The 19,048-nt window shown below is 51.4% G+C and overlaps 1 protein-coding gene and 1 long non-coding RNA gene across 7 annotated transcripts; one reads left to right on the top strand and one right to left on the bottom strand.

The window, feature by feature from the left end:
* Positions 1-9,209: 9,209 nt before the first annotated feature.
* LOC140696553 (uncharacterized) lies at positions 9,210-15,696 on the bottom strand. Its single transcript, XR_012073017.1, has 2 exons — positions 15,214-15,696; positions 9,210-10,361 (listed from the first exon to the last, which is right to left on the bottom strand). It is a non-coding gene; the product is annotated as an uncharacterized lncRNA (long non-coding RNA).
* On the top strand, positions 13,813-18,862 carry TEX51 (testis expressed 51). Of its 6 annotated transcripts, none has more exons than XM_072962078.1 (9): positions 13,813-14,388; positions 15,284-16,048; positions 16,147-16,221; positions 16,436-16,525; positions 16,760-16,777; positions 16,866-16,949; positions 18,026-18,094; positions 18,186-18,243; positions 18,639-18,862. In XM_072962078.1, exons 2-9 carry the CDS (start codon positions 15,850-15,852, stop codon positions 18,721-18,723), a joined length of 678 nt encoding a protein of 225 aa, XP_072818179.1. In that variant the 5' UTR covers positions 13,813-14,388; positions 15,284-15,849; the 3' UTR covers positions 18,724-18,862. The 6 variants fall into 6 exon arrangements, with proteins under 6 accessions (XP_072818179.1, XP_072818178.1, XP_072818177.1 ...); XM_072962077.1 differs by having other exon boundaries at positions 13,814-14,388; positions 18,023-18,094; XM_072962076.1 differs by having other exon boundaries at positions 13,816-14,388; positions 16,724-16,777.
* Positions 18,863-19,048: the final 186 nt, after the last annotated feature.

The raw sequence follows: 19,048 nt of genomic DNA, 5'->3' as shown, positions 1-19,048 counted from the left end.
AAGAAAGAAGGAAAGAAAGAAGGCAAGAAGGAAGGCAAGAAGGAAGGAAGGAAGGAAAGAAGAAGGAAGGAAGGAAGGAAAGAAAGAAGGAAAGAAAGAGGAAGGAAGAAAGAAATGAAGAGAAAGAGAAGAAGGAAGGAAGGAAGCGAAAAACGAAAAGGAAAAAATCTATGAAATCTGCCTCAATTTAAAGATAAATAATAAAAAATATTTTAAAGAGAGAATGACAGAAGAAATACTAGATGCAAGGTATACAGAGACGTCTTCAGAGTTTTGCTACAGGTGAGAGCAGAGAAGTGGGACTAAGACAGTTGAGGTGAGTGCAGGGAAGATAACTTTGTTTGCTTGCTTTTTTTTTTAAGATGAATGCTTTAAGTTGTGATCCAGGGACAGGGCAAGCATCACCAGCGGCTTTCTTTGAGTAGACAGAGGTGAGAGCTCGACAAAGTAGTGGACTGCCTTTATTCATCTTCATTGAAGGATAGTCGATTTACAATGTTGTGTTACTTTCTGGTATACAGCACAGTTATACATTTATTTTCATATTATGTTTTCATTATAGGCTACTACAAGGTATTGAATATAGTTCCCTGTGCTATAGTTCCCAGTAGGTCCTGGTTGTTTACCTATTTTATATATTTTAGTTAGTATCTGCTAATCTCAAACTCCTTAATGCCATTTGCAGCAACATGGATAAACCTCGGGATGATCATATTAAGTGAAGTAAGTCAGACAGAGAAAGACAAATATCAACTGATTTCACTTATATGTGGAATCTTAAAATAATAATAATAATAATAATAATAAACAACTTATTTACAAAATAGAAAGAGACTCACAGACATAGAAAACAAACTTATGGCTACCAAAGGGAACTGACTTTAAATAAGAGCCCAGATAGGCCACATATGGTCGGAGCGAGGAGGCAGAGAATGTGGGGGCAGGTGAGGACAGGTAGGGGTCTGTGGATTTCCTGATGGTTGCTCTTTTCTCAGTGAAGCTGGAAGGAAGGTATTCCCCTGAGAGTGACGATGAAGGAGGCAGTGGTGGAGGTTTGCAGGGAAAGGGTGTGAAAGACAAATGTCACACGGTATACCTTATATGTGGAATCCAACAGTCACACAGGGTAAGGCGGACAGTGGCAATCAGCAAACCCCGCCCACCACCTGTGCTTCTGCGGCCCCGGGACTCAGAATAGTTTTCACATTGTTCCATGGTCGGTGGGGAAAAAATCAAAAGGAAAACAATATTTTGTACTACACGAAAATCATATGAAGTTCACATCTCAGCTTCCACAAACAAAAGTTTTCCTGGAACACAACCACGCTTTTTCATTCAGGCACTGCCTGTGGCAGAGTTAAGTGGTTGCAGCAGAGACAGAACTGCCCACAAAACCTAAACTATTTACTATCTGGCTCCTCACAGCAAAAAAAAATATGATTGCTAGGTAGAATTAAGCCTCCACCTGAGGACCTTGGTCCTAAACATAAAATGAGACGTATCAGTGTAATATGTTTTTCCTTATCGGTCATATGGCAATTATCAGGTCCCTGATTAGGTTACATTTTGGCTGTTGGTTGAATTAAGGGAGATCATATGCACACGTCTAGCACCGAGTGAGTCCTTATTCAACGTGGAAACCCCAGCCACCTCCGACCACCACCTCCTCCTGGGGCCAACGATGCAAAGTGCAGGGATTACAGCGGGATTCCTGCTCCACGTCCCCCCGGAGCAGTCTTCTGTGGTCGTTTTGGGTAACTGATCAGCTTTCGCCTACACCAACCCCAACTCAAATCCGTTCTGACAAGTCGTTCAGGACCCCACCAGGTAGGAGCGTTCTGAAAGCACTCCCTCTACCTCGCTGCTCCCCCAACCCCACGGCAGAATTTCCTTCGCCAACACAGCTTTGTTAAAACAAACGTGAGAAAGAGCTTGGGAGGGTGTTGGGTAACTGTAATTTCCTGTGAATGAGGATTGCCACTGCCTTTTTGGGACATTTTAGAAATTTTAATGCAGTGGCCAAAAAAAATTCATTATTTTCTTAAATCTAATTAATTTACTAAATGCCTTGTGGTTCATTGGGTTCAATCCAGTATCTGTGATCTTTCTGGGTCCATTACACTCACGGGATTCAACTTCATCTCTTCGAACGCATCAAAATCTCATCAAAATGGAAATCAAATTCAATTTTGAACTTTCTAATGAAGGTGCCTGTCTTGGCTCCCCAGCGCTCTAAAATTAACGGCCTCTCTCCCCCACCCTCTTTATTGAAGACTCTTCAGTTCTGTGGGGATGGACGGGAGGGGAGAGGAAGATGTTGGACCTGAAGCATCACCCAGGAGGGACACAGAGACAGAGGGATACTGTCCGCAAGGCCACTGCCAGCTCCACCCGGCTCCCCAGCAAGGCTTTCCTTTTAATGAAAGGAAGGGAAAGCACTGTCCTAGTTAAGGAAGAGTGTGAAACCGATTTTGAGTTGGCTCCTGTGCATCCCCAGGGCTGCCCTGCACCAGTGCCTGCTTGTGTTCCTCCCATACACCATGTGCCTTCCCTGGACCCACCCACACCTACCCACGTGGGCCTCGGAAGTCTATGACAACTCTGGAACGTAGGTATAACGATCTACATTTTTCAAATGAGAAAACTGAGGACTGAAAGAGGCAGGTAGCAACTGTCCACACTCACACAGCTGGTGAAAGACAGGGCAGGGCTGGCTGTAGCTGAACATGTGGGATGAAGAGAAGCTAAGTTTGAAAGAGACTCACAGACACAGAAAACAAACTGTGGTTCCCAGGGGGAAGTGGGGAAGGATAGATTAGGAGATTGGGATTAACAGATACACACTACTATATATAAAATAGATAAACAACAGTACCTACTGTATAGCACAGGGGACTATATTCAACACCTTGTAATGAGCTATAATGGCAAAGAATCTTTTCATAAATGTGTATGTATGTATATGAATAACTGAATCGTCTTGCTCTACACCTGAAACTAACATTGTAAATCAACTACATTTCAATGAAAAATAAGAATTACAAAAATAAAAATTTTTTAAAGAAAAAAGAGATGCTAAGGTCATACCAAACATTCACTCTGGCCTGGCCTGATGCTAGGGGCTGGCCAGACACGAACTCATTCTGTCTTTAAAGCTACTGGGACAGTCATCAGCCCCAGTTTACAGGTGGGCAAATAGCTTGGAAAGATGACGGAGCTTCCCAAGGCCACAGAGCTGAACAGTGGTTAACCCGTTCAGCCCAAGGACTGTGGACTCCCAGCCCACCGTGCCCCACACCTGCCCTGTGAAGACATCCTCAGTACTAAAGTGCAAAATGGGCTCTCTCCTCTTAGAATATGCAAAAAAAGATGGGTATTTTTCAAATAGACACTTTTTTTTCAATCCGAGTGCCTCGTAGCATATCCAAACTTCCAGCCAAGGAAGAAACATTGACACTAAGTTCAAGACTAGTGGAATGTTCAGTCTTTCCAGATGGTGATTCCCAGCCTCATCCTAGGGTTGTGGGTCCTGCCCCAGTTCCCAGACGTTGAGAGAGGAAATCAGGTCCCTCTAACTGGTCCACCTGACTCATGTCCCCAGGGGTGGGCCATCCACCAGGACCCCCACCGTGTTCCCTGGTCACTGCTTCTGAAAAGACTGTGCCGCCCACACCCATCTGAATTAGGTGAGGTTACGGCACTTGTTCTGAACCATCAACAGGGAGATAAAATCACAGGTGTCACCTCTGGGTGAGAGTGTTGAGAAGAAGCACACAACTGATCACATCTCTTTCCATTGGCCTCAGTGACAAAGGAACTCATGCCAAGATGGGGCCTCCATTAGCCCGGGGCCCTGAATGACGATGAAGAGGAGATCCCTGCCCACCTTCACGTGAGGAATATTAAATTCCTGTTGTGGGAGTAAGGCGGTTGTTTACTGGTGCAGCATAACCTAGCCACGTACTACAACACACAGCCCTGCAAACCCCACACACACTCCTGTAACCCACAGACACACACATTCCTACAACCGTTCCACATTTTGTTGCTGAAACATGGCCTCCATACCCCAACTACCAAATTGAGACTCAAGGACAGAGTTTTGGATGAAGTAGAAAAAGAGCTTTATTTCTTTGCCAGGCAAAGGACATTACAGTGGGCAAATGCCTCTAAGACTGTGAGCTTGGGAAGAGAAGGCAGGAGGTTTTATAGTAAAAGTTCAAGAGTTCAAGGGGTGGAGCTAGTTTCCATAGAGATTGTAACAAATTGTTGCAAAGTTGTCCTTTTTTTGCAAATGCAGTGGTCCCCTTCCCTCTGCGGGGTATGAAGCTCACCTCCAGCTTTGGGACTCTCTTAATATTCTTATACCTAGAACAAAGGATGTCTAGGAAGGGGCTCCATGGAAAAGAGCTCTAGAGAAGAACTTGTGCAGCTTAAAGTCAAGTTGATAAATGTTTTTAGTCTTTTAAGAAGGCTGAGGGCTGGGACCTCCTGCTATGGGCTGAGGCCTGCAGCTGGAACAACAGAATACAAGGAAACCACAAAGGGTCAAAAACAACAGCAGACGTGCTCAGTTTGGTGAGTTATCAACAAGATGCACAGAATACCCAACTGCTCTTTCTAATGGGTCGGGGTCAAGAGCAGGGCACCAGAGGCAAAAGAAGGGCACTGAGCATAATCCTCAGATGCAGCACCATGAGGGGGATGGGTGGACCACCAAAGCCTCCCTCCTCTCCAGCCTAACCTTTCTCCGCAAGAGCATGCCCCTCCGACAGACCAGCCAGGGGTGGTCTTTACCTGGCAGACCATGCACAGCTCTTGGATCCCCTGCTTGGCTGGGCCTGGACCTCAGGGTGCAGGAGGCCCCTTCTAGCCCCATCACAGCAGAGACTGGCTCTGCCTGAGCCTCTCCCTTGAGCTGCATCTGGGGACCCTCTCATGAAGAGTAGATGGTGCTGACCCTGGCTGGCTTCCTCTCTCTCACCTCCCCACTGCCCTCCTCACCCTCAAGAACCCCCAGCCCCCTGCTGATCCCTGCAGGCAGCCCCACTTCCTACTCTCTTCACCTCCTCCCTCCCCCCAGCCTCCTTCCCCCACCCCCCCTCACCCTTCCTTGCCTAAATCCTCCATGGCTCAGTGTCCTTGGTCATGGTTGGCAGACACCAAGACTGTATATCTTCCTGACTCACAATATTTGGCTGTTGGCTTCTATTTTGGGCTTCTACTTTAAGTTCTCAGGAGTCTCAAGTTCTGTAGGAGGGGCCCCCTCAGGCTGAACCCCCAGTGGCCAGGCACTGTTCCCCAGACCTGAGCACCCAGGCATGTGTCCCTGTCCCAGGCCACCCTCCAGCCCTTCGCACCAGGGAGGTCCACCTCCCAAGACTCACACCAAAGCACGTTTTTGTCCTGAGTAGCTCACAGTCCCACTGAGTGTTATCTTCAAGGTCCATTTCCCATGCACAAGGAGCAGGGGACCCAGCCATACCCCACGTGGTGACCTTATAATGGAGAGAGCCAGGCCTGTACTAGACGGGGAGGTGTTGTGTGTGCGGTGCATTGTGTGGTGTGTGTGTGTGCGCGCATGTGTGGTGTGTGTGCTATGTGTGTGTGTATGTGTGCATGTGCTCTCTGGGACTATCAGGGTGGTCTGCCTTAGATGAGGAGATAACTTCTTCCTATCACTGCCCCCTGAAAATGACAGAATTGAAAGTGGGGAGGAGGGCTGGAGGGGAGAAAGAAAGGCATCCGCAGACACATCCATGAAAGGCAGGAGGAGCTTTTGTTCTTGGATCCACCATTTCTTAGCTGTGTTGCTTTGGGCAAGTTACCTAGCCTCTCAGAGCCTCTGTTTTCTCATCTGTAACATGTGATAAGCACACAGACCTCGCAGAGCCATGCTAAGGACTAAACAAGATGCTGGGGGAAGCATCAGGGACAGTGCCGGACCCAGGAGGGATCAGGACCCAGGAGGGATCAGTCCCCACGGAGACCAGCCCTGAGCCCCCACCCACCAGGAAGGGGGTAGTTAAATAAACACCCAGCCAGCTTCCCATCCAGGGAGGGAGAACACAAACCGTGGCTTGAGAACAAGGATCCATCCAGAGATGGAAAGAGCCCTGCCCTGCTCTGCTTTGTGCCAGAAATTGTAAATGCAGGGTTATTATGTAAAGCACATAAGTGATTTTCAGTATAATTAAGATGGATGGCTCTAATAATCCTGCAGGGCCCAATTCTGAGCCGCATTTCCAGGCGTTTACAGGGAGTTTTTGTGCACTTGACTTCAGTGAGCCCCGGGGCCCATCAAAGGAGTGCGTGGAGCACGGGTTCCCAGGTCCACAGCCTTCGGAAGCCAGCGGCTGGGTAGGGGCGGGGGGCCGCGCAAAGCCCCAGCGGAAGGCGGTCCTGGAAGTCGGTCCCTGGTAGTCAGTGCAAGAAGTCTCCCCAGATGTTGGTCCAGTAAGTCGGTACAGGAAGTCGGTCCCTGAAAATCTCCCCAAAAGTGGGTCCTGGAAATTGGTGAAGGAAGTCAGTCCCCGGAGTCAATCCCGGAAGTCGGTCCAGGAAGTCATCCCCGGAAGTTGTCCCTGAAAGTCTCCCTGGAAGTTGGTCCGGAAGTAAGTCTGGGAAGTCACCCCTGGAAGTCATCCTGACCCCTCGTCTTTGCAGAAGCCGTGTTTCATTCCCCCTCTCAGACTTGCTGCTCTGTCACTGACGTGACCTCTTGTTGGACTGAACTATCATCCTATCCCCCTGGGAAAAGTGGAGCGCTTACAAAAGAAGAAACCAAGGTCCCAGGAGGTCGTGTATCCTGTCCAAGGCCACCCAGCTCATCGAAAACAGGATCAGAGTCAGATAAAGGGGCCGGAACGTGATGAGCGTCAATCTTCCTCCACTGCGGATGTCTCCCCTACACCACCAGCCAGGCTCCCAGCCAGTCATGGCTGGGGCTCCCTGCAATAGTATGAATAGTGGCAGAAGCTGGCATTATCGTTGTTGTTGCTGTTCTGTTGCTGTTGTTATATGCAGGGCTCACTATGTGCCAAGCACTGTGCTTGCCTCTTGATTAGCCGTTTTAAATAATTCCCACGACAACGCTGTGAGACAGGGGTGACTGCTATCCCTAGAGGGTGAGTGACTGGCCAAGGCCACGAGACTGGTTAGGGGCTGCGCTGAGGTCCTGCCTGACGCCCTCTGACCCTGGAGCACACCCGGAGCAGGAGACTCCGGGGCTCAGAAAGTTGTTCCTCGAAGAGCTATGAGTGATGTGAAATCAACCTATCAGAGAACCAGGTTTTCTCAAGGCCAAGGCTCCCCGCTCCTCCCCAACAGCAGTTCTCCCCACTCTGTCCCCTTTGGGGATCCTCTGTCCCCAATGCAAGGGCAAACCCTACTTCCCCCAAAAGGCAGGCTCACAGGTCTTGAAAAGTCCCAGGTTCCTCCTTGGGCCTGTCTGTCCTCATGGCTGCCCAGCAAGAGGGCCACCCAGGATATGGGCAGGATATTGTCTGCACTCCATGCAGCCCCCTTATCTGCAGGCCTCTGGCTTCTCTTAGCAGTAGGGGTGCAGGCAGCAATGACCTTGAGGTCCGAGACCTCATCAATGCCTTGCCCTGCCCATTATTAACAGGCAACTTTGGACAAGCCACTCTAACCTCTCAAAGCCTCCGTTTCTTCATCTTTAAAATGGACACAGAAGTGCCTACCAGGAAGACCAAGGGCCATGCTGGCTAAATCTTGATCACCACCCATTGCCACTCACCCTGCTGGGGTGTACGAGGCGCTGAGGCAGGGGAGTGCATGGGGAAGGGGTCTTGCTCCAAGGAGTTTGACTCTTTGACCCTACAAAGCTCTCCTGGGGCTAGAAACTTAGAGGAAAGGCCAGGAGGGGGAGAAAACAGGAAGGATGGAAAATTTAAGCTGCCGAGGTTTCATCCCTTGGAGACTGACTGGACTGATTGGATCTGCTGGGTAAAGTCAGATGTCCCCAGCAGAGAGGATACACGCCCATGCATACTGAGATACACATGAGGGGGACCAACATTTCCCAAAAAGCCTCTGTGGCTGGGAGGGCGGTGAGAACACACAGGCACAGGTGTGCAGCCAGGGTAGGATGGAAAGAGGCAGACGGCACTTGCATCATCCCTGTGCTCACCATGGGACCCCCAGAGCACGGTGGCCCCGTTCACCACTTTGCAGAAGTTCGCATCAGGAAACAAATCCTATAGCTCTGCAGAATCCCAGGATGCGGCTGCAGAGAGGAAGAATGAGGAGTGGGGAGGGATAGTTGCCCCGGAAGCATGAAGTGAGAACAGGGCCTTGTAGGTGTCTGAACGCATGATCCAGCACCCAGCAAGGGCGGGCCCCTGGTGTGCCCACCTCCTGGCTACCCAGCAAGGATCGGATCCAGACCTCACAAACACACCCTGTCCTGCTCATCCACTGGGGGCCAGATCCTGTGCTCCACATCCCACGTCCACTACTGTTCACTCCTCTCTCCCAGCAATACAAACAGTCCCCAGGATTGATCAGCCCCTCCCAGGCAAAAAGGAAGGCTCTCGATGCTACCATCTCCGTGGAGCGTCTAGCATGACCCTCGGCAACCCGCGCGCGTGCACAATAAATGAGGTTTTGCAGACACGTGGAACGGTGGCATGCTGTGCATGACACAGGAGGAGGCTGGGAAAGTGCACCCAGCAGCCAGGAGCTCCCGTTGTGAGGCCTCTCCTCGGTCACTAGCGACGTCTGCACCAGCGCCCCGCCCACAGGAGCCCCGCCCACAACAACCCGGCCACTCACAGCCTCCAGTGCTGAACCGGTGGCCATTTGCTCTGACCCCGGAGGAGCTGGTTTCCGGCGTTCTGCGGGCATCAGTACTTGAATGATTGGTTCTCAGATGCAAATACCAACAGCAATCAGCTATTGAGCTGTGCTGTCTAGCCCTTAGGTAAGAAGTGCTCCTACACCCAGCATGTGCACACATACAGATGGACGTGTATGTGTTTGTGCCACGTGGCTATGCAGCTCCCAACCGAAGGAAATCCCAAAGCACTGCTGTCTGGTACTTCGTATTCTCTGATGCTGTAAAGAGGCTCCTTTCAGAAGCCATCCCACGGTACCCTGGCACACGAGTCTTGAGCAGGAAGATTCTAATTAATCACGTGTATCCAAGGGATCTATGTTCTGAGCACCCTGCATGGTACAGTACACACTTCACAATACTTGGCTGTCTTTATTTGGAAACTGGGTCCCGCTGCATCCGGGCCCTTTCGAGGACAAGGAAAAGAACTTAAGAGAAATCCAGGAACTTTATGTTCAGCACTTGACACACCTATTCACAAAACCCCCAGGAGGCGGCCCTCTAATTATCCTCATTTTAAAGATGAGGAAACAGAGGCCCAGAGACAAGAGGAAACTGGTCCAAGATCATACAATAAGGAAATGTCAGAGCAAGATTTCAAACCCAGACCTGGCTCAGCAGAGATGGCTTGCACACTTCTTTCTCCTCACCTCCACATTCCCACAAGGAGGGTGGGTCGCAGTGAATCCAGTTGGCCTTTCCTCCCCATCTCCTCTGCTTCTTGGATGTCAGTGGTCAATGGCAGTGACTGCAGCGTCATTCACCTGGGGACCTATGCCTGTGACACTCTGTGTGGCTGACAGGGCTTGTGTAATCAGAGTCCACTTGGAGACCCAAAACTTCATGCACAAACTCCCAGGACTGGGACCTCGCAGACAGGAGCAGCCACCACCACTTTAGTTTCCTGCCCTGACGGAGGCCTCTAATCCCGCTTTGTGCATCATTGGTCTGTGGGGCTGAGCCCTTCTCCTGCAGGTAAACAAGTCTGTGTATTGTGCTGTTTGCACAGAGCCTGTGTTCACAAAAACAGGCACAGGCCCAGAGGTGGCTCCCCTCTGCTCCAGGAGCCTTAACTGGGAAGACTTGAGTGGCTAGGGTCCAGAGTTATCCAGGGACTTCTTCACTCGCATGTTGGTATCTGGGCTGGGACGACTCAAAAAGTGGACTCAGCTGGGACTTCCCACCAGAGTGCCCACAAGTGGCTTCTTCATAGTGCATGGGTTTCTCCCAGGGTGGTGTCTGGGTTCCAAGAAGGACCATCCCAAGAGCGAGCGTGAGCTTTCCAGCAAACAGCACCACCAGAAGCTGCACAGCCATATGTGAGACTGCCCCAGGGAGTCCCAGGGTCACCACTACTGTGATCCACTCATGACAAGCAGGTCACTCAGTCCAGTCCAGATCAAAGGGAGAAGTAGCCAGTGGCCTTGGTGGGGGAATGGCCAGTTCCCAGTGCCCAGGAGTCTGTGGGTAGGAGATAAAGCCCCACCTTCTTTGGAAGAATACCCTGGAAAAGAAGAAGCGTGATTAGTAAGATTCAGGGACTGAACACATTCTGGCAGAGAAGGGTATCAGCCAGTCTGGACAGGGAGCCCCCTTAGTGCTTCCAAGATGTCTAGTGCTCTCAGCAGTGACACGTGCTCCTGACTTCAGGTGTCCACCGTGACAGCCCCAAAAGCCAGCTCATTAGAGAAAAGATGCTCTAGTCCCCTGCCTAGCCAAGGACCCTAGTCTGTCCCGAGCAAACGCCAAAACCTGAGGGCCATCCCAAGTGAAGGTGGAGACATCTCATGCATGAGGTCCTTGAGCTCTTCTCCCACTTCTCCAGGGAAAATAAATATCCCATCTAGGAACTGGAGCTTTGTTTCATCAAGACTACCTTTGACCAGCAAATGCAACCATTGTCCATCTGTTCCTTCTACCCCAGAGTTCAGGCCTGTCTTCAAGGCTTCTGGGAGGGCCCCATCCATTTTGCCAAGAGCATCACGAGAAGGGATTTACTGTAAGGAGCCAAGAGGCGAGAGGAAGAAGCTTGCTTCCAGGGTGACTGCACATCTCCATCAGAAGGAAGCCAGTGGTATCAGACTCACCCCAGAGCCTTAGAACACAAACATTCTGCTTTAGACTTCTGGCTGAAGGAGAGGAGCCTTTCTCTCTTCTTCTGCAGGGCCATGGATGGGGGCCAAGCTCTCCTAAAGGCAATTAGGAGAGTCCTGAGCTCTCAACAGGGAGCCAGGTCCCCCTACATCCAAGGCAGAGAAGAAGAAGCTGAGAACGTGGTGTATGGGGAGTGGCAGTGGTGGGGGGGCTCACCTCCACAGAGAGGAGCAGGCATCCCCCGTCAGCTGCAGGAGCTGTGCTCATAGCCGCATGGGGGACGTGCTCCACGGCCTCTGGCTCTGACCGCAGGACAGCCGGAGAGCCGAGACCTTGCCAAAGGAGATGACCTGAAGCAATATTACTATGATCTTGACCCTGCATTTCAAAGCAAGCTATTAAGGTCCAGGAGAAACACAGGTTACCCTGGATGTTAATGATATTTAAAGTCAACAACAGAAAATACGTCACAATTTGGCACGCAGCTAGTTAACTAATGGAGTACAAATGTGGCCGTCATAGGGACTGGAGGATGTGGGAATCACTGCGGGATGGAGAAGCCTGGTTATGGCTTCATGGATGCAGGAGCTGAGCTCAGTGACCATCAGATGAAAAACCCAAGAGACTGGGATGTGAGGTGTGGGGTCATGGGCTCTGGTTTGGAAGGCACAGGTCTGAACTTGAACCTTCATCACGTCCCACTCTAGGTCTCAGCTCACTCCTCCTGGGAAGAGCAAAGAATTCACACTGAGTCCTGTTCAAGGCCATGTCCACATCTAGCCCTGGGTGGTCCCCCAGGGATGTCAAGGAGATGACCAGGTACTCTTTGTCTTGCAGACCTTCTGACCACGGCCCCTGACCATGGAGAGAATGTCTCTGTCCCGCATGGATGGAGACGTGTCCTAGAGATTGCTGACCTCACCTCCTTGAATACCAAAGGAGCATGGCTTCAGCCTTTCCCTGAAGAAGCATTTCACTTTAAATTCCTCCCAATTCCAGTCAAACTCCTTTTGATGATCATTAAAATTACATGAGGGGCTTCATGCAATTTTAATGTTCTCTACCAACAAATTCTGCAAGAGAAATCCCCCCAGGCATCGCCACTGATCATTCTAAGTAGATACAACAAAGCATTTCAAGACATGAGTTTTAACCAGAAAGAAAATGAAATGAATATTTCATTTATGATAGGTCATCTGGTGAGGAACTTTTTCTAATTTTTTTCATTAAGAAAATCAAACAACTAAATCTAACCTCTTGTAAAGGCATTGACCAAGCTGATACCAACCTCTTGGATTTATCACAGATTCTTTCAGTTGAGGTTCCCTGTAACAACTGGACAGGATTTACTGGTCAATAACCTCTGAGACAGTTTTGCCAACCAAGTGAGTTAATTTGGTCGTGTACTTGGCGAAGATAGATGCCCTCGTAATGTTCTACTTGTCCCTAGAGCTTTCACTGCTGCTGTCTTAATATCCCCACAACTCAGCACCTCAGAATCAAAAGCTTGTGTCTGGCATTTGAGAAATTCTCAGAAGATTCCAGGAAACCCCAGAAGCGTAACACAAAGCCCAGACCCTGGTATATTCCAGCCAAAATGTTAATACGCAATAAAGACTTTATGTGTTATCATTGGACAGTAAAGAATCTGGCTGGCCTTTGTCCCTGGTTCCTGGGAGGTAACCTCTAAATCCTTGGGATTTCTGAGTGATAGGAGTGTCTGTGCTCCTTAGGGTGGACTTCCTGCTGGCTTTATGCTGAAGAGAAGACTCAGGATGGGGGCTGGCCAACCAGAAAGAGCAGCCATGTGATTAGAGGATTAAGACTTTGAGCCAAGAGATATCAGCCCAACCTCCAGGGAGGGGAGGGGGATGGAAATTGAGTTCAGTCCCGTGGCCGACAACTCAGTCACGCCCACGTGATGAAATCCCAGTAAAAATCCTAGACACTGAAGCTCGGGTGATACCAGGGGGGTGACTCATCCTGAGAACATGAAAGCTTTGAGTTGGGGACCCTCCCAGATGTTTCTCAATGTGTCTCTCCATTTGGTTGCTCCTGATTTGTATCCTTTATGGTAAAACTGCAATCTTGAGTGTAGTATTCCAGTGAGTTATCAAAGCTGAGGAGATAGTGGAAACCTCCATATTTGTGGCTGGTTGATCAGAAGTGAAGCTGGCGTGACAGTTGCCCCCATCCGAAAGGAGGTTAGCCCTTGAAGGATGGCCTCCTAACCTATGGAGTGTGCACTGACTCTGGGTAGTTAGAATCAGGACTGCATTGCATCTGTGCCTCCAACTAACTTATACTAAGGGGGTCTGGGGAGGCACAGTTTCCTACCCCAAACTGGTGACTAATTGTGTGGAGAGATCAGGAGTGGTGACACCATTTCAGATCCAAAGGGTAGATAATTGGGGCTTAGAGGTGTGGCCAGAAGAATTCTGAGATGATTTCCAAGATTCCTGTCTCCTGGTCCACACCAGACACAATCCTCTCCCCTTGAGCAGAATTCAATCTCCACCCCCTTTCCTCCCTGGAGGTTGGGCTGATATCTCTTGACTCAAAGTCCCAGCACTGTGAAAACAAAGGAGTTCACTCCTGTGATTGGGTTATGATACATAACATCATGACGTTAGCCTTGTGAGACCCTGAGTAGTGAACCCAGCTCAGCCAAGCCCAAACTTCCACCACAAGATGACAGATGAGTGCTGATCTAGGCCACTCAGTTTAGGGTCCTTTGTTATGCGGCAATACAAAACGAACACTTGGGGGAAGTCTGCACCAGTGGGGGAAGTCTGCATCATTAGGGGAAGCAGGAAGACACAAACACAAACCCTGCCAAGGTCAAGGGCAATCCAGTTGCTCATTCTTTCCTGCCAAGGGCAGTCAGGAATGGTTCAAAAGAAGAGCAATCAGAATGGTGGGAGACATGAAAGTAGATACTAAGATGGGCTAAGGGAGCTCTTGGACTGGAGAGATGGTGTTTGACCCCAAAAGAAGATGCTTGATTTCCATCTTCAAACACTGGGTGAGCTGTCCCATGTCAGAGATGCTGGACACGCCCGAACGACCGGAAGCACAGCAAGATGGATGTGATCTCAACATAAGATGCCCTCAAGATGCCCAGGAATGGAAGGTTTATTATTCAGACTCCTAATTCATTCCAAGTACCCAACACACAACTGCATTAAATGAGAAACTAGAAGAGAAATCAAGGCAAGCAAGCAGAGACTAAAACTATAGTCATGCGTTGGATTGAAAGCTCCCCCAGCCCACAGACTCCATGATTCTATGTTTAAATGCCCCTTCAAAGGATTAGAAGGTGGGAAAGAATCGAGACAGTATTGGGCCAGGGACAAAGTGACACCTGAATCCTGCCCACCTCAAAAGTTTCCCAAAGGAAGAACATAAACCAAGGAAAAGGAAGCCCGTAGCACATGGTAAGGTGTTAGCCCAAACCTCTGTTGAGAAGAGATGCGTGCATGCGGACAAGCAGACAAACTCCTGCTTCATATAAATTATACCCAGAAGCAATGCCTGAGTGCGGAAAAAGCAGGCATAATTCCCTAACGCCAAAATGTCCAAAGCCAGTGAAAAAGCCACAACTTTGCAGGCCTCGGAATCACCCTCCTCTCAGAGCCTGTCTGACCCACGCAGCCTGAATTTACCAACTGGCTGCTGCTGTTTCTTACAAACCTTGATTCCTGTCCTCCATACGCCTCTCCCTATTAAGATAGTGGTCCTCTCTGTATGTACATCTCATCCAGCTTCTACTACAAACAACATAATGTTCTCCCCTCCAATTCCTCTGTCCTTTCTTTCTGAAACTGATATTAGCTAGATGTTGGACCTGGATTTCGTGGGTTGTCTAATTTTATCTTTTCTTTTCCACTTCTTATCTCTATTTTTTTTTTTGTACTTCCGTCTGGGAAGCCTCTGAAAGTTTCTCTCCCAACATATACATGTAATTTTTAAATACCTGCTATCGTATTTTTTAATCTCTGATAACTGTTATTCTCAGATGTTTTACATAGCAGCAGCTTCTGCAATATTTTGTCTGCTTAATTAGAGCAGGGTTCCGAGTTTTCTTCTGCTCCCCACCATGTCTTTGTACCCTTCCTTTTTCCTGTGGTTTTGTTTGCTTTTGTTTTGAATTCTCGACATGATTTTGCCTCTCGTTCACATTAGAAGCGTTCCTCGAATGCCCAGTGGCTTTCAGCTGCCCATAATTCAGTCTGAGGAACTCAGGGAAGGGCAAAGCTTACCAGCTGTGGGGTGACAAGCATCCGACTGGCTTTTTCTTCATTGAGCAGTAAGGATTTTTCTTTTTTTCAGCACACATTGATGGCTTCTCTCTGGACTTCCACGCACCAGCCAGAACCCTGTCTACACTGTTTGCCTACACGGTGGTGGGAGCAGCTACAAAGCCTCTTTGGACTGACCAAGTACAAGACAGCTGCCGGTTTATATGCACCACGAAAAAGACCTATGTTCCACCCGCTTCCCAGGGCTGACGCCTCCGTGCAGAAAGGTGACTCAGGAGCTTTACATGGCTCGCCCTCTCTCTGTGGTGCTCTCTCCTGGCCTTGCAAACTTCAGCTTATTGAGCTATTCCACACTCAGTAAATGCTCTCAGGAGAGCCGGCATCAGCCACAAGGCAGCACGGCCACCTCTTAGATTCTCATGAGACCCGTCCCCAGTGAGCACCAGGGAGCCCATCTGTGGAGGAGGATGTCCAGTTCCCCATTCGAAGTCTTGCGCCACGGCTGGCCCTCACCCCACCCAGCGGAATTTACTTTTGTTCCGCAAAGAGAATGTGGTTACCAGGGAGACCGGGCACCAGCGTTTGGTGTGGACCTGCCAGGCAGGGTGGTGAGGCCTGGAGGGAGGACCCCAGAAGATGCTGCTTCTCCTGCTCGGCTGCATCCTGCCCGCCACCAGCGGAGAGAGCTGCCTCCACTGCTGGCCAGAGCTGCCTGCGCTGATCGACTACGACCTGCAGGTTCTCTGGGGCAGCCTGGGGCCACCCACAGAGCTCTCCCAAAGCCTCCACTCCCTGTTTCTGGACACCCGTGCCTTCGCTGAAGCCTCCTATCTCGGTGAGGCATGGGCAGGAGACCAGGGATCAGGGCTGACCCCTCACCCAGCCTGGGGCCGTAGTCCCCTGACTTCCCTTTGTCCTGCATCCCATGCTCAGGTCAGGACCACTTGGAGGAAGAAACGGGCAAATTGTTTACTCACATAGATCAAGCCATTAAGAAGTATCGAGATGGTGAGGAAGCTTAGAGTCTTAGGGCCCCAGGGCTTGAGTGGACAGAGCCTGGCCCTCCAAGGCATTCCCAGAGGACCACCGGCCTGGGCTGGGAGGTGAAGGGTGAGATCAGACCCGGCTCCATCCATGTGCTCTGTGGAGTTCCTCTTTGAAAAAACTGGTTTGAATTCCCCACCTTGAAAGAATTACATTATTGATTCTTAAATCTACCCAGATAAACCGTCACTCCTGGAAGAGGTTCGGGTCCAGAAGCAGCTGTTTTCTGAGCGGCTGAAGGAGAGAGGCATGGAGCTGAAGGAGAAGGGTGAGAGGTGGGGCTGGCTCCTGCCCATCCTCCAGCCCTTCCCTCGCAGAGATCCCAGGAGACAGAGTCCAATCTGCAACCCCCAGGTCCCTGCCCGGAAGCCCCCATCCCCGCCTTCTCGCGGGGCCCTCAACTATACCTCCTGGCTTCACGTCCTGCTCACACCCCGACCCCTCCCGGCTCTGTCTGCCTCCCCAGCACCTCAGTCTCTCTGCCATGTCACCCCCTGGGCAGCCTGCAACAAGTCCTGTGGTGAGTGTCTCTGGGGATGAGGCCTGGGTGGGGGGCAGGGGAGGGGGCCCCCAGCCCTCGTTAAGACTCCCGCCATCCTCGCTCCCAGACATCCGCTCCACGCTGGAGATCATCACCTGTGACAACTGCAGGACGCACTTCCTCACTTGCCAGGACCCCATCCTCTGCCCAGGTCAGTGACCAACGATCGTCTGGCTCCAGCCTCCCCCACCCCATTACCCACCTCGAGGCCCACTATTGTCTCTGTCTGGACTGTCCTCCTACTCTGTCCCGCCCCGAGCCCTTCTACCCTCCATCCTATCGGGTTTCTGCATTCCACACATCCAGCTTCAGGGCCGTGGAGCCAGCTGCCTCTAAGACATCTCCCCTAGAGGTCCGTCAGGTCCTCAAGGCCGGCTTGCCTGGGGCAGTATCCACACCCATCCCCACCCCACAAATCTGCTCTTCCCTCAGGGCCCCTCTCAGCAAATGCCCAACCCAGGCCCTTGACCTCCTGAACCAGGGGTCCCCCTCTCCCATCAGTACAGGTAATCACCTGGTCTTGCTAAAGAACTCTTCAGTGTGTTGCCATATGTTCATTCTGACGTCCACACTCCTCGGGTAGCCTCATCGCTCGCCTGGATTGCAGCAACATCTCCTACCTGGCCTCCCTGGCCCTCCCGGCCACCTCTTACTCAGCAATCAAAGAACTGCTTCTCAAGTAGCCTATCTACCTACGACCTGTCCTGTTGTAACTTTCAGTGGCTCCCAGTTGCCCTCGGATAAAGTCCTCCCACCTCGAGAGGCCCTGCTCACCACTCCCAACCCTGGCCTCCCAAGCCACACTGAGCGGCTGACACACTGACATTCGGCTCCGTCCTTCTGTCCTTGACCATCCTGTGTCTTCTGCCTGTAACAGTCTGGCCCCCTGACCATCTGAACTGAACTCCTACTTGTCTTTCCAAGTCCAGCTCAGAAGTCCCGTCTCCCAGGCTTTCTCTGACCAGCTCCCACGCCCCTTCACTCTTCCTCCATCTGGCACTGCCCTGCTTCCCTGGGGCATCACAGCGTAACCATTTGCTTGTGTCCCTCCTAGAGGGCAGGGACCCTGTCTCCTGCATCTCTGGATGTGTGCAGGCACACAGTAGGTGCCCATGCGAATGCGTGACTGAGCTGGGGGGAAAAAGGAAAGAAAGATCGTGGGCTCCTCTTGGAACCGAGATGGCCCTGCCTGCCCCAAGCACTGACCCCCCTTCCTACCCCCAGCAGGGACCCGGAGGACCTTCGCGTGGGCCCTAGGCCTCGGCATCGCTCTGCCCCTGGCCCTCTTGGCTGGAGGTGGGTGAGTGACTTCTCCAAGCCCCCGCGTCTCCCAGGAAGACATGCCTGCTCCTTGACTGACTCATCTCCACCCTGTTTCCTGGCCCAGATGTTACCTTTTCTGGCTCAAGAAGAAGAAGGAGCAACAGCAGCAGAAGGCAGAAAAGGTCCTGGGGCATCCAGGACCCCCAAGGAGGGAAAGCAGGGTCTGCCCAGGGGTAGAGAGGCTGGAGTCCCCAAGTCCGGCTCCTGGGGTCCTGCTTTCAGGACCCATTTGGATCGAGGGCCTCCGGAGGGCTGCTGACAGCCCCCAGTGTGAGCAGACACACCCGGGGCCAGACGCCCAGGACATGGTGGCCGCTAAGCCCCCGGTCCCCACCTGACCCGCCAAGTGCCCTCCACCCACAGCTGTCGTTGTCCCTCTGCAGAGCCCCCCTCCCCACTGCCACCCTGCTCCCTGACTGCAGCAACCACCACAAGCCTCCTTGCCCTCTGCCCCTGGTCGGGTCCGGCCAGCAGCAGTTCAGAGGCAGAAGCAGGCCTGCTTCTCCTCTCTCGGCAGGGACCCAGCAAGCCGCAGGTCACCTTCAACTGAACAAAGGTCCCAGTTGCCGTCAGGAAGCTCTCTTACCTCTGGGTTCTGGTAACTTTCCCTCCCCTGACCCCTCCAACCCGGGGTGGTAACAGGTCTGAAGTTCTGAGACCTAGGAGACTGCACTCTGCCTTGGGGTTTCCCTACGCCCATGCCTTGTAAATATCCTTCATTAAAACCCTGTCTTAGTGTTCTGATGGTCCGAGCCATCCGCTTCCTACGGGGCCCTGGACACTGCAGCAGCTCTGCAGTCCTCCCCGCCGTGGGCTGGTGGGGACTGTCCCATCGCTCCACCTGCCTCCTGACAGAGCTATCCTCCTCCTGGTCCCCCCTGAGGCTCACACCAGCCTCACAGTGCCTGCTGGGGCCCATCGCTCAGC

Source organism: Vicugna pacos, chromosome 5, assembly GCF_048564905.1.
Source record: "Vicugna pacos chromosome 5, VicPac4, whole genome shotgun sequence".
Classification (NCBI taxonomy): Eukaryota; Metazoa; Chordata; class Mammalia; order Artiodactyla; family Camelidae; genus Vicugna; species Vicugna pacos.
Note: the sequence above shows the minus strand (reverse complement) of the source record. Positions and strands in the feature narration are given on the sequence as shown.

Coding starts and splice junctions, on each gene's coding strand:
- TEX51 (XM_072962075.1), top strand. CDS start 15,850: ATGCTGCTTCTCCTGCTCGGCTGCATCCTGCCCGCCACCAGCGGAGAG. Junction 16,222..16,435: donor CATTAAGAAGTATCGAGATG/GTGAGGAAGCTT, acceptor AAATCTACCCAG/ATAAACCGTCACTCCTGGAA. Junction 16,950..18,022: donor GGACCCCATCCTCTGCCCAG/GTCAGTGACCAA, acceptor TCCTACCCCCAG/CAGGGACCCGGAGGACCTTC.